Source organism: Eurosta solidaginis, chromosome 5 (assembly GCF_040869045.1).
Source record: "Eurosta solidaginis isolate ZX-2024a chromosome 5, ASM4086904v1, whole genome shotgun sequence".
Lineage (NCBI taxonomy): Eukaryota > Metazoa > Arthropoda > Insecta > Diptera > Tephritidae > Eurosta > Eurosta solidaginis.
Window position 1 is genome coordinate 187,045,278 of NC_090323.1, and position 13,256 is coordinate 187,058,533.

At 32.5% G+C, this 13,256-nt stretch overlaps 1 protein-coding gene across 8 annotated transcripts in view; it reads left to right on the top strand.

Annotated features, from left to right (window-relative positions):
- The window catches only part of LOC137251883 (uro-adherence factor A-like), a 323,071-nt gene that overhangs the window by 149,218 nt on the left and 160,597 nt on the right, over positions 1-13,256 (top strand). For 4 of the 8 annotated variants that reach the window (XR_010953383.1, XR_010953384.1, XM_067786824.1 and 1 more), the window contains exon 2: positions 1,231-2,745. The exons of 1 other annotated variant lie outside the window; for it this stretch is intronic. Coding sequence is in view for 5 of the 7 variants with exons in the window: in XM_067786824.1 (XP_067642925.1) it covers positions 2,731-2,745 (15 nt within the window). In the remaining 2 variants the exon portion in view is untranslated. Of the gene's footprint in view, positions 1-319; positions 509-1,230; positions 2,746-13,256 lie in introns of all 8 variants that reach the window. 3 more of the 8 variants (XM_067786827.1, XM_067786828.1, XM_067786825.1) reach the window with 2 other exon arrangements.

The following is a 13,256-nucleotide window of genomic DNA, read 5'->3' on the forward strand; positions in this document are numbered from 1 at the left end:
AAAATATTTCACAGTCTAGCCTACAACCAGGAATCTAAGCTTACAAATAAAATTATAAAATAAAGCAATAAGGGTCGATCTTTAAGTAAATTTTAAGGTTTTTATATTTTTTTTAAAACCTGCTAACAAAATACATATATTTTGAAGGAGAGGTTTATATAAGAAACCGGCCTTGAGGCGAAAAATAACAATGGACAGAAGTAAAACCTGTTATAAAAAGTTAGATAATCTTGAGATGAAAGTACAGGAAAACACCAACAAAAACTGCAATAAATAATTAAATAACTTAGATTAAGAAAAAAGCCTTTAATTTAAATAGAGTGCAAAAAACAACTACGAAAGAAAACTAGAAACAACAATTAAAAAACAAATAAAAAAATAACAAAAGCCATCACTGAAAACGACAAGAATAAAACAATTTCAGCAGTAGAAAAAAAAGAAACATCAAAAGAAGAAATATTTATGATTCCAAATAAATAAATCTAACAACACCGAAAAAAAGAAAAATGTGAGAGAATATAATCAAACAATAGTATCAGAAAACATAGTGAAAGCAAACAACACTATTTAAACAAAAACAACAAAAACAAGAATGTAAAACTGTCTTAAGAAATTAAAATAAAAGACACAACTTAATCTTTTTTTACGTAAAACATTTTGAAATTAACATGCAAAAGTCTACTAAATGTTAAGCTTACAATGATAATAACAAATATGGAGATATGTACAAAAATACAATTGAAAATATACAGCGGCGAACACGAAAATAACATTTGCAATTTTTAACAAAACTCGTCGGCTAAATTCTTCTTTTTTATTTTCAATAATTTGGGAAAAACCACCATACATTTTTTAACTGAAACAATGCAAAACAAACTCAAAAACGTTTTCGAAAAAATTCAAAAATTCGGCAAAACTTGTTCGAAATTTCGAACTTTTTATTTAGAATTTTCTGAATTTTTTTGAGTACCGATTTTGAAGCCCGATTAATTTAAGTCTAACAAAGTACAAGCTACAGCTCTCTTCAAATTCGTATCGATTTTAATCATTTTTTTCCGTACTGTTTTCGAAATTTGTTTTCATTGTTTCACTTATAGAATTTGCTCCTATTTTCGCGTTCTCTGCTGTGCCAGTAAAACATTTGTATTTTTCAGCATTTTATGTTTTAAGTGAGATATGATTGTTATTTACAACCAGTTACAAAGACGTCCGATTTTTTTTTTATTCTAGGAGCTCACGAAATGTGAACAACTAAATGCTAATAATATAGCAAAAACTTCACAACAAACTGATCTGAACAAATGAGAAGCATATCAAATAAGGATGAGAAAAAAAAGAAACTGCGTTAAAATAGAAAAATAAAACATCAAGTGTGAAATGAAACGGAGAAAATAATGCAGAAACTTGAGAACCGCCAAATCTTAAAACTAAAATAATAAAATGCCCTGAACAATTTTTAATTTCAGTTGCTTTTTGTTTTATTTCTTAACCACCTCTGCGCTGCGGCTTAGCGAAATTATACATTACGGCATAATTTTGTTTAATGTTGGAGTAGCTGTTACAAATAATTCTCCCAGAAATTGTTCTGTGGTGTTTCTAAAAACAACTTTCTTATTTTACATTTACTAAACCAACGCTTAAATCACTTGCTTATCTACAGTAAAGTGCATATTAATGCAACAATATATTATTTTACCACAAATTAATTAAAATTTTTCATTTATTATTAAAATTTCCAACAAAAGCAATAACAAGCAAACAACGATGTTAATGACGATCATCAAAGAGATTTAAGTATGTATATTGAGAACAAGATCTGTGAAAAAAGTTAGTTAACGAACATAAAACGCAAACAGACCGTGCAAATGGTGTAAACAGTGCAACAGCTCACTAAAAAATTTTAATAAATATAATTTTTATGCAATGAGTAAAAAAAGATTTTAAAAAAAATTTATGCAATATAAACGCAACAGGCAGGTGTTATTGCTTGAATGAATTGTAACACAAATCAAAATTTGTAAAAAAAAGCTTGCTACAGGCGCCGTGAGTGTTAAAGTTTTATGCAGCATTTAGAGCGCAGCAAGCAGTGAAGGAAAATTAGATGTACAACAATAAGTGCAACATAGCTAACTATAATAGTTGACCACTGCAAACAAAAATTCTAAATAATGATTTGATGGAAATTTAATGAAGAGTCGATAAAGATTCATCTTTAGTGCAATATATGGCAAGGAAAAAAATAATAACCCAAACTTACATAAAAATACGAGAACACAACAACACATAAGATAAAAATAAGAATTAACAAATTTAAAAAAAAAATAAACAAAAAATAAAGACATACATTAAAAAATAATAAAATGTATACCAAAATAAATACAAAATAAAATGAAACAAGCTAACTAAAGTCAAGAAAAAAACCAGTTAAATATAATAAACAAATTTGAAACAAAAATAATTTACTCATAATAAAAAAAGTTAAAACTTTATTTACTTGAAACACAACTTTTGAAGTTAAATCAAACATTACATAAATTCGCCAAAAGTCACGCAACCTTAGTAAAAAAAACAACGCCAAAAATCAACAAAACAAAAAATCAACAGATTCAACAAAACAAAAAATCATCAACAGATTCAGCAAAAATCAACAAAACAAAAAATCATCAACAGAGCCAACAAAGTACTTCATCGTTTTCTGAGAAAATTTGTTAAATACATAGCTACAACAAAATGTATCTAATACAGGTGAGCGTGCGTGTTGATGTTTAGATAATTATTTGGTGATGTTTTCTTTGTGTTTATACCAGGGATTGCAAATAACGGTTATTGGCTAAATTTGAAACCAAGTATTATACTGAAGGGCCATCTAAAGTAGCGAGCACGAATTTTTTTTTTTATACATTTTCGTCAATTAAGCTCTTGATCTATTATTTTTATTTTCGATAATTTAAGAAAAAATTTCTATGAATATTGTAAATGAAACTGTGCAAAAAAAAAAAACAAATACAAATAAATGTATGGCGCGATGACCTCCGAAGAGATTTTAGCTGAGTATCTCTTTCAATTTGCGTCGTGCTACTTTTTAATTGTTCCTACAAATTAGCGGGACGGGACCTATTCGTTTTATGCCGACTCCGAACGGCATCTGCAAGGCAGATGAGTTTACACTGAGAGCTTTTCATGGCAGAAATACACTCGGAGTGCTCGCAAACACTTCCGAGCAGCGAAAGGCTGCCGCTGTGGTGTGATGGTAGCGTGGTCACTCCGAGTGTATTTCTACCAGCTTCTCAGTGAAAACAGATTCCGTTCGCAGTCGGCATTAAACAAATAGGTCTCGTCCCGCCAATTTGTAGGAAAAACTATAAGGAGCAATTCTTCCAATTTGCGTTGTGCTTCTTTTTAATTTTTCCTCTAAATTGCCGGGACGGGACCTACTCGTTCTATGCCGACTCCGCACGCCATCTGGGCAGACGAGTTTTCACTGAGAAGCTTTTCATGGCAGAAATACGCTCGGAGTGTTTGCCAAACACTGCCGAGGGGCGACCCCACGTAGAAAAAATTTCTTCCAATTGAAAAACCTTGTTTCTAAAATTTTGATGTTGCTTTGCCCGGGGCGTGAACCCAATATTGTTGGTATGGTAGCGGAGCACGCTACTATCACTCCACGGCGGCCGCCGTATCTCTACTATATATTTGTGAAAGTATGTCTGTATGTTTGGACTTGCAGCCTAAAGCGCGGAATGGAATCGAACGAAATTTTGCCATGACATACCCTGAGTGCGCCAATCTATAGTAGGCTATATAAAAAAGTTTTCGACAAGGGGGCGTGGCACCTCCCATACAACTGGAATTTTTCGTTGTCAATATATCTGAAAGTATTAAAGCTAGACGACTGAAATTAGGTGAGGAGGTATATAATCACTACCCCCTCGGAAAAAATTGGGGATAGCGAAAAAGTGCGTGGCATCTCCCATATAAATGGGGGTTGGGATTAGTCTAATATATTAGTCTATATAGTACTGCTTTTATTTATACCCGAACGACGTCGGGTACTCTGCTAGTATTAAATAAAATTAAAGAAAAAAGAAATTTTCGTAAAATTTTTTCGAAAACGTGTTTGAGATAGTTACAGCTATGAATTTATGGACGTTTTTACTTAAGGGATGTTCCATCATCACGGGTGTGACAATTGTACGCAATATGTCAATTGAAGCATTCTAATAAAACCGGCTGGAGTAGGTTCTAATTGACAGGTTGAATCAATGAACATTCAGTCGGTACTGTTATATAAAAAAACTTACATTGTGTTAGCAACAATAATAAAATATATATAAACGATGCTCTCTCACGATCAACTCGAGCTTTGTTTACTGCGGCATATAAATTAAAACAAGAGAAACGATATAAATATTTATGGTTAGGGAAATCTAGCTTCCTAATGAAAAAAGGCAACAATGAGAAGGTTATCAGTATCAGAACATTTGATGATTTGCATTTAATAGTTAACTAGCTAATTTTAGCTCTTCTCTTAATTTTTATATTTACTTTTAAAGATGTTCTCAGATGTTCTGCCTAATGATAACCCAATCGTTGCTAGCAATAATGTTTTGAATAACTCGCCCTCAACTGATTCTAACAAATTATTCCATCAAAATATACGTAGTCTTAGACAAAATTTCGATGTATTCGTTGGTAATATAGAAGCGTTAGGTATAAAGCCAGATATTATATTTTTGTCTGAAATATGGATTTTTTCGTATGAAGTAGGAGATTATAAAATCCCCAATTATAACTTTTATACAAATACCAATGACAGCTACAGTGCAGGAGGTGTTGCAGCTTTTGTACGCGATACTTTTGACTGCTCGTCAGTTAGTAATAGCTTACAAAGTGCAGATACGTTACAGCTTTCCATCAATATCAAAGGCGAACTATTTGTTTTCTTGGGGGTATACAGACTTCAGTCTGTACCTATCTCGTTATTCCTTGAAGAATATTCCTCTTTAGTGGTAAATGCGAAATCGGTTAATTTTTTTATTCTTGGTGACATCAATTTGGATATTTTGCATCGTTCCAGTATTACCGACGAATATTTGGCTTTAATGGCGGTAAATGGTTTGGAATCCTACATAAATGAACCAACACGAACAAGTTCAGGCACTTGCATTGACCACGCGTTTTGTCGTTTCAACTCGCTCCCTAATAGAAATTGTACAAGTCTTAATATGGACTTGCAAGTAACCGATCACACGATGACTGGTATACAGCTTACTGGTATTACGTCAGGCAAACCAAGTATCAACCGCGCTCGTAAATCGATTTGTAAGGTAAACTTTACGATGCTGAATAACAAGCTTCTTCTCGAAAATTGGTCAGACGTATACGCGGAAAGTAACGTATCGGCGGCTTATGGTGTATTTTTAAACACTTTAAAAGTGCATGTCAATAACTGCACTCTTAATGTGAGTCAGCGTAAACAAGCTCTGCGGCTTAAACCTTGGATTACCCGAGATCTATTAAGGAAAATAAAGTTCAAAAATAAGTTAGGCAAAAAATGTGCTAAGCATCCAATTGTAGGAAGCTTCGCTCTCGCTACAATAAAATTACCAATCAGTCCAATAAAGCAATACGCACTACGCGCGATACATTTTTTAAAAACAAGTTTAACTCAGCTTTGGGCAATACCAGAAAAGAATGGGGCGTCATCCACAGTTTCCTAAACCGGGACAGTGTAGGGAGCCACGAGCCAGTTACCCTACGTGCTGACAGCCAGCTGACTACAGACCCAGAAGAAGTTGCTAACAAATTTAATACATACTTTACCTCGATTGGTAATTCAAGTTCAACCCTTTGTGATTGTAAGTTTGCAGCCAATCTACCCTTATGCCAAGTTGCAACTAATAGTTTCTTTTTTAACCCCATATCCAGCTTCGAAATCGCTAAAATTATAAAAACATTGACCAACTCTAGCTCTTGCGGCGATGACGGTATTTCAAATAGTTTATTAAAAAAAATATCGCTCAATATAGTAGATATACTGAAACATTTATTCAATAAAAGTATAACTCAGGGTGTTTTTCCTGATGATCTTAAATGTGCCATTGTAATCCCGATCTTCAAAAAAGGGGATAAGAGGGACGCACGTAATTACAGGCCCATATCTCTACTCCCATCGATTTCCAAAGTATTTGAAAAGGCGGTTAAAAATAGAGTTGTGAACTTTCTAGATAAATCGAACTTTTTCAGCCCCATGCAATTCGGATTTCGATCCAGACTCTCAACAGAGGACGCTCTACTAGATTTCTGTTCAAAGGTGTACAAAGCTCTAGATAGTAAAAGTAACTGTGCTGGTTTATTTGTCGACATAACAAAAGCTTTTGATATGGTAGACAGGAATATACTTCTGGAAAAAATACATAGTGCAGGTTTTCGTGGCTTTATGTACAAATGGTTTACATCTTATCTGTCTAATAGAATACAAAAAGTTAAAGTGGGTAGTTACTACAGTAGCCTGCAGGAAGTTAATCTGGGCGTACCCCAATGCTCTGTCCTTGGCCCGGTACTGTTCCTCATTTATATTAATTCAATTTTTTCAATTCCATTGAAGGGCAAAACGACTGCCTTTGCAGATGATCTTGCCATTGCGTATAGTATAACGAGTTACTTCGAACTAATATGTGATATTAGCCACGATGTACATATGCTGAGGACTTGGTTTGCTTTACACAAGCTACTAGTTAGTAACAAAACGAAGTTGATGTATTTTAGCATTGCTCCCAAAGAATTTGAGGTTTGTGATCTTTTTTTTCATTCAGCAGAATGCGCACGTTTTAACATGCATCATATGGCGTGCACTTTGAATGGCACGAAAAGTTCATTTGCAACCAACGTTAAATGCAGTGATAACTGCTTCAGGATTGATGTTGTTGAAAATTTCAAATACCTAGGCATTATAATCGATAATCATAATCACCCATTGTAACACTCCAAAAGGGAATTATAAGACGCATATGTGGCGCAAACTACAGGTCTCACGCTATGATATCCTTTTGGAGACTAGATATACTACCATGTCGTCATCTATATTTATTTAAAGTCCTAAAAACGTTCTTTATTAGATCGGGGTACTTAGAAAGTTATCCGTCTGAAGTCTACAACCTTAGGAGCAATCTGCTTCCATCGGTACAAATCCCGCATGCTAGGACATCTCACTTCAGAAGTTTTTATACATACACGTCGTGCAAAATGTTCAACACTCTCCCTACTTCTGTGCAAGTTATAAGAAATCTTAACCTATTTCAAAATAAAATAAAAATGTATCTGATTAGTTTTAGCCACTACGATCTAGAAGCCTTGCTGAGGACGTTGTTGTAAGTCATATGTAACTTTTTTAACTATATCAACTGTTTCTCTATCGGAACCTTAACTAATTAACGAATTATCAATTCTTTCTCTATCGTAATCTTAACTAATTATCTGAATTATTATGAGTTTATTCTATAATATTATTAAAAACTATACACCCCACACTGAAAAAGAATTTTAATATGTGAACTGGCATTTAATACTATTTTAAAAATTTAATATAAAAAATGCCATGTACCTTTCTTATGCTATAGAGTAATAGAATGTGCTCTTTCAATATTGTAATTTATTTAAAATATGCATTAAGAAATGTTTAATAAATAAATAAAATAAATAAAATAAATATATGAAAATTATAATAAGGGTTATAATTGTCACCGGTGGGACAAAAAAAAAGAAGATTATAAAAGCTCTCCGAATATATGAAATATATGACAGCAGCTTTTTTTGTTTCAATACTTTAAGATATACGACCATTTGGGGAATCAAATGACGTACAAATAATAAACTTTTCACTCTCTAAATCTTTCAATCAGATGCAAGCGCCATGAAAAAACTTACTTCATAGATGTTGTGTCTGGATTGAATTTCCTACTGGACGTAATTAGTAGATAGATATTCCTATTGGGATTAAAAGGCGTATTAGCAATGGCTACTCATTTCTAACAACTATTTCTGCCTAATTGAGACGGGTGGGACATACTTCATTCTTGAATAATTCCTTAACAACCTCGAAGAAGTCAAAACTGAATTGTTTGATATATTTGAAACGAGTTTCTAACATTGTATAACGAGTATAAAATAAAAGGACTTGTAAAATTGTGTCTGTTCAACTATTCCAGACATTCTTGGATCAGTGGGGATTTAATTTTATTTGAAGAAAGTGTTGCAGGTTGAGAATATTTCGAATCTTTGACTAGAAAGCTACGTTGGAGACTATCTTCGGCAGATTTACTAATGACTAATATCAATGCTGGAAATATACTAGGAGAACTGCCTAAGCGAACAGATTATTTTTGATCTGGGAAAAAAATCTTACGATCCGATACCCTGCGATATTTTCGAATCAACGGCATACCGTTTAAGACATGGGTTTGGTGTACACTATCTACTTTGTATACGTTTCAAGATGCTCTGCCTCCTAATTCTATTTTGTACCTTTTTCAAATTTGACTATTTTGTAATGTCATCACTCAAAAACTTGGGGAGTGGGAGCTTGTCTTTCAGGTTTTTGCAGTTTCGGGATATAGCTTCATTTCTTCGAAAACCCTGCTTTGATATGTTTAACGGCGTTTAGCGGAGTTAGCTCTACGAAAGGGGCTATTGTGCGCATTACAATATTTTGCAATAATACGCCTATGCGCACAATATTTTAATTGTTTAATGCTAAAAATATATTTAGTTTAAATTTTTTGTTAGACTCAAGCAATAATCAAACAATTAACGAGGTCTTCTATTCGCCGTACGTGCTATGCTTAAATCAACTTGTATATTGGAAACCATGGAAAGAACTCAAATCTTAAAACTTTACATAAAAACGATACTCTTGCGATTAGCTTTAATATCTTTATAGCGAATTTACGAATTATTTTTTGAGTGTAAACAAACATGCGTTCATACGGCTTTCCTCGTTGCTCGTTAATCAACAACTAAACCACTACCAGTACGATGATTTTACTCTTAACGACACAACCACAGCTTCAATGTTGTTGGCGATTTGTGAACAACCACCTAAGCGTCTAAGGGCTGCATGCCTAGGAAGTCCCTGTGGTGCGCCTGCACACTAGACTGGGTTGGTCCCCATACAAAAAAAAAAGTTGCTAATGTCCGCCCCTAAATTTGAAGATTATGTTGAGAGAGTTTCGGAAAAATTTTTTAAAATTTTTTTTGATCCTTCGAAATACAGCCAAAAAGGTTTTTTCGTTGTAACTTTGTTATTTGACGTCCGATTTTTAAAATTGATATGCCATTATTTTGGCCTTGAGAAGCTTCACATTTCCGCTTAATGTCCTTTTAAGCTATGAAGTCGTTTTCACATGATTAGGTCAGCTAACAAAATTTTAATATTAAAATATTAAATATTTTATTTTTTTGTTAACGCGTTCAGCAAATTGAAAGAGTAAAAATGTGGGCGTGGTCCGCCCTTTTCCCTTATTAGAAGGGCTGGATTGTTTTTTTGAGAAATTTAGTATAACAGCTGTTATACGAGGTGAAAAGTCAGAGGTCAGAGTCTGACTGTGCTCAGGAGTCAGAGTCTGACTTTTCACCTCGTATAACAGTTGTTATACTAAATTTCTCAAATAAAGAATTCAGCCTTTCAAATAAGGCAAAAGAGCGGACCACGCCCACATTTTTACTCTTTCAATTTGCTGAACGCGTTAACAAAAAAATTAAATTTCGAAATGTAGAATTTCGAACTTTGAACTTCGTAAGCCGATATCTATTTTTTGGAGGCTAAACTCGAAGAACGGAGATAGTACTTTGTTTACTTAAGCCTCAATCTCTACAAAAAAGTGGGTTTTGTCCAATACCCAGAAAAAAAGTTGATCTTGTCGCATAGCGTTATTATTATAAATACGAAACAACAGATTTGACTCCCTTATTTACTTTGACTTCCCCTATTCATGATTTTTGGCATATCTTTATTAACTTTTCAGTGCAAACCCTGCAATTTTTCCTACAAAAATATCATGAGTTTCAGGTCTAAGTATAATAAGAATCAGGTAAAATAACAGTTGCAATAAATATTGAAAGTGCTATAACTTCTTTGTTTATTATTTTAGTAATATAATAAAGCAACATTTTCTTGAATTTTCAAGTAGTTTCGTTTAGTAAGGAAAAAAACATACATTAGGGGGGTAAAATTTTGTTAGCTGACCTAATCATGTGAAAACGACTTCATAGCTTAAAAGGACATTAAGCGGAAATGTGAAGCTTCTCAAGGCCAAAATAATGACATATCAATTTTAAAAATCGGACGTCAAATAAACAAGTTACAACGAAAAAACCTTTTTTCCGAAACCCTCTCAACATAATCTTCAAATTTAGGGGCGGACATTAGCAACTTTTTTTTTCGACCCAGTCTACTGCACACTATTTTTGTTTTCTAAAAACAACTGCATTCCGCCTTATACACCTAGAGATGTTCTTGTATGCTAGCATGAAAAAAAAAGAAAATTCTATGGCGAAAAATCAATCCCATTTTCCATGTCCCAAGGAAGTTTTTTTTTTAATGCCAACGAATTTTCTCAATTTTTCGAGCTTCTTGACATTGCAAAATTGGGTGTGGTTATCATATTCTAGGTCCCTTGTACAAAATTGGTAAATATATGTATATTAATTTTCACTTCGCTTGCCGGTTTAAAAGATTAATGGATTAAAGCCATAATACCCAGAGTAAAAGTAAAACGTGGTGTAAAAATAATGATTGTATCGCTTAAGGTTATGGAATTAATTTGTTCTTGCTGAATTTGTGGCTTGAAAGAATCCATTTTTTTCACAATATTATTGTGTCATATGCATACACAAATAAATAAATTTCAGTAAGGGAGTTTCATGGCGCAACTATATGGTTGGCTCATCTCTACAGCAATAGTTATACCTTTCTTTAGATTGTCAAAATCTGCTTGTTAGTGTTAGGCGAATGGAATGGAATGGAATGAAAACATAAAACTTAGAAGTTTTTGTGTGTTGTAAGAAAATGTTGTCAATGTGTTGGTTATATTTTGAGTTTGCCATTTCCTTTTGACAATCCCTACTCCAGAGAAATAAAAAAAATAAAATCAGCTGATGCGATGAGCCAACCATATAGTTGAGCCATGGGGAGTTCAGAATTCTGTGTATTTGGTGTTGAAAACGTTGCTATAGCAAACAAAAGTTTCGAAACGTGAACAACTTTTTTCGGTTCCAATTTTTCCTTTGCATTTTTTGTTTTGCTTTGACAGCTGTTAATTTGGTATTCAAATTTGAAAAAATAAACTACGTGTTTTGATGTTGCGTATTTCCCATGACGTAGCAAATGCATAGCCGTGTATTTTGTTAGTGTCTTGTAAAAAAAATATGCTTCACAAGTTTGCAATGCAATGACGCTAGACCATTTGCATAAAATCCCGAACTTCCTTAGTATGTTTGTAACCGAATTTATTTGACCCACTTAATATCATCATTAATAAACATTTTCAAGTACTTAATAACACCCTTCATTGTGGAGGATTTAAAAATAATTAAATACATTTTTTTCCTATCCAGCAATTTCAAGGTTTCATTGCTCTTTTTTTTTGTTGGGAAAAAAAATATTTCCATTTATCTTGAAACAACTTTAAATACGTCTGTGTTAAAAAATTAGTTTGAGGATTTTCCAAAGGCGTCAAAAATATGTCATTTCATACATATAGCGCAATTACCGTTAAAATTCTCGCATACTATGTACATATGTAGATTAAACGAAAATGTGTTTTGTAAAATTTAAAATGTAATTATACATTAATTTCACGCGGATTTTTGGGTTATTTTTAAATGTCATTGACACGAAGAAAAATGAGATTTGTCACTGTCACTTTGATTGCTGTGAATGTACGATATACAATGTTGTGGAGCTGGTATGGCTGGATGAATTTAAATGCAATTTATAAATCTTCTGAGTTACAAAAGAAAATTAATACAGAGTTTTTTTTATATTGTATACATATTGCGTACGACGATTTATTTTTGCAAAGCTTGTTTGTTTAAAAAAAGAAATTAAAAAAATTTATTTTAAAAATATTTAATCTTGAGATTAAAAATGAATCGCTTTGTAATCGCTTAATAAATAATATGTTAATACAAAATAAAACAACGATTAAATTTTACGACTAATCAGTTTATGATTAATCCGTTTTCAGAATAATCATATATTGGATTATGATTAATACACACGTGATTATTTGGTGAAATTACTTATTTAGATTAATCGAGATTGATTGTTTTAATTCATATTTTCGGTTAATTATTTAGTCACGCAATCATATTTTGCACATTTTTAAACATATTTTATATGCAGAATCTTATTGAAAAAATATATCAGAGATTTGTCATTCAATTTGTGTAAGTTATTTATATAGCTCAAGAAAAAACTTCTATTAATTTTGTAACTGAAATTAGGCAAACCAATCTCAAAAAAGGTTTTGGAAAAAATTCGAGAAAATTTTGCGAAAATTTCGAATTTTTTAACATGCTTATATTAGCTTCACTTGTATGTATGCTTGTTTGTAACTCTCTAGGCTAGGCGCGCAAAGCAGATTCAGACCCACTAGCGGCAATTCGCGGCAGTGTGCCTAAAGCGGAGACACGAACATCTGTGCTACGGTGCTATTAACAGTAAATATCTAAGTGGATTGTAGATACTAAAACTAAATACTTAGAAGCGTTTTTTTTTAAGTTTTTTCATATTTATTTATTTCGAGCTCTCAGAATTGTTTTGAGTATGCAGCCTTGTAGCCGAATCAATTTTAGTCTCGAAAAGTACAAGTTATTTTTTACAAGTTTTTACAAGTTTATTTTTAACAATTTTATTCCGAAATGTGTTTTAGATTTTCCTCCAAGTGTGAAATATTGTTTTTATATGAATGAAAATCTGAAACACCAATGGAAAAAAAATTATTAAAAATTAATGCGTTTTTTGACTGATCTATAACTTGTACTTTGGCAGCCTAAAATTGATTGGGCTGCAAAACTAAAAGCAAAAAAAAAAAATATTCAGAGAAAACCAAATAAAAAGTTCAAGAAATTTTCGATGACTTTTCGCAAATCTTCGAATTTTGTTTGCAGTGTTTTTGAGATTGGCTTGCATAGTTTCAGTTAGAAATCATATGGAAGTTTTTTCTAAAATTCTCAAAATTACGAAAAGAATTTAA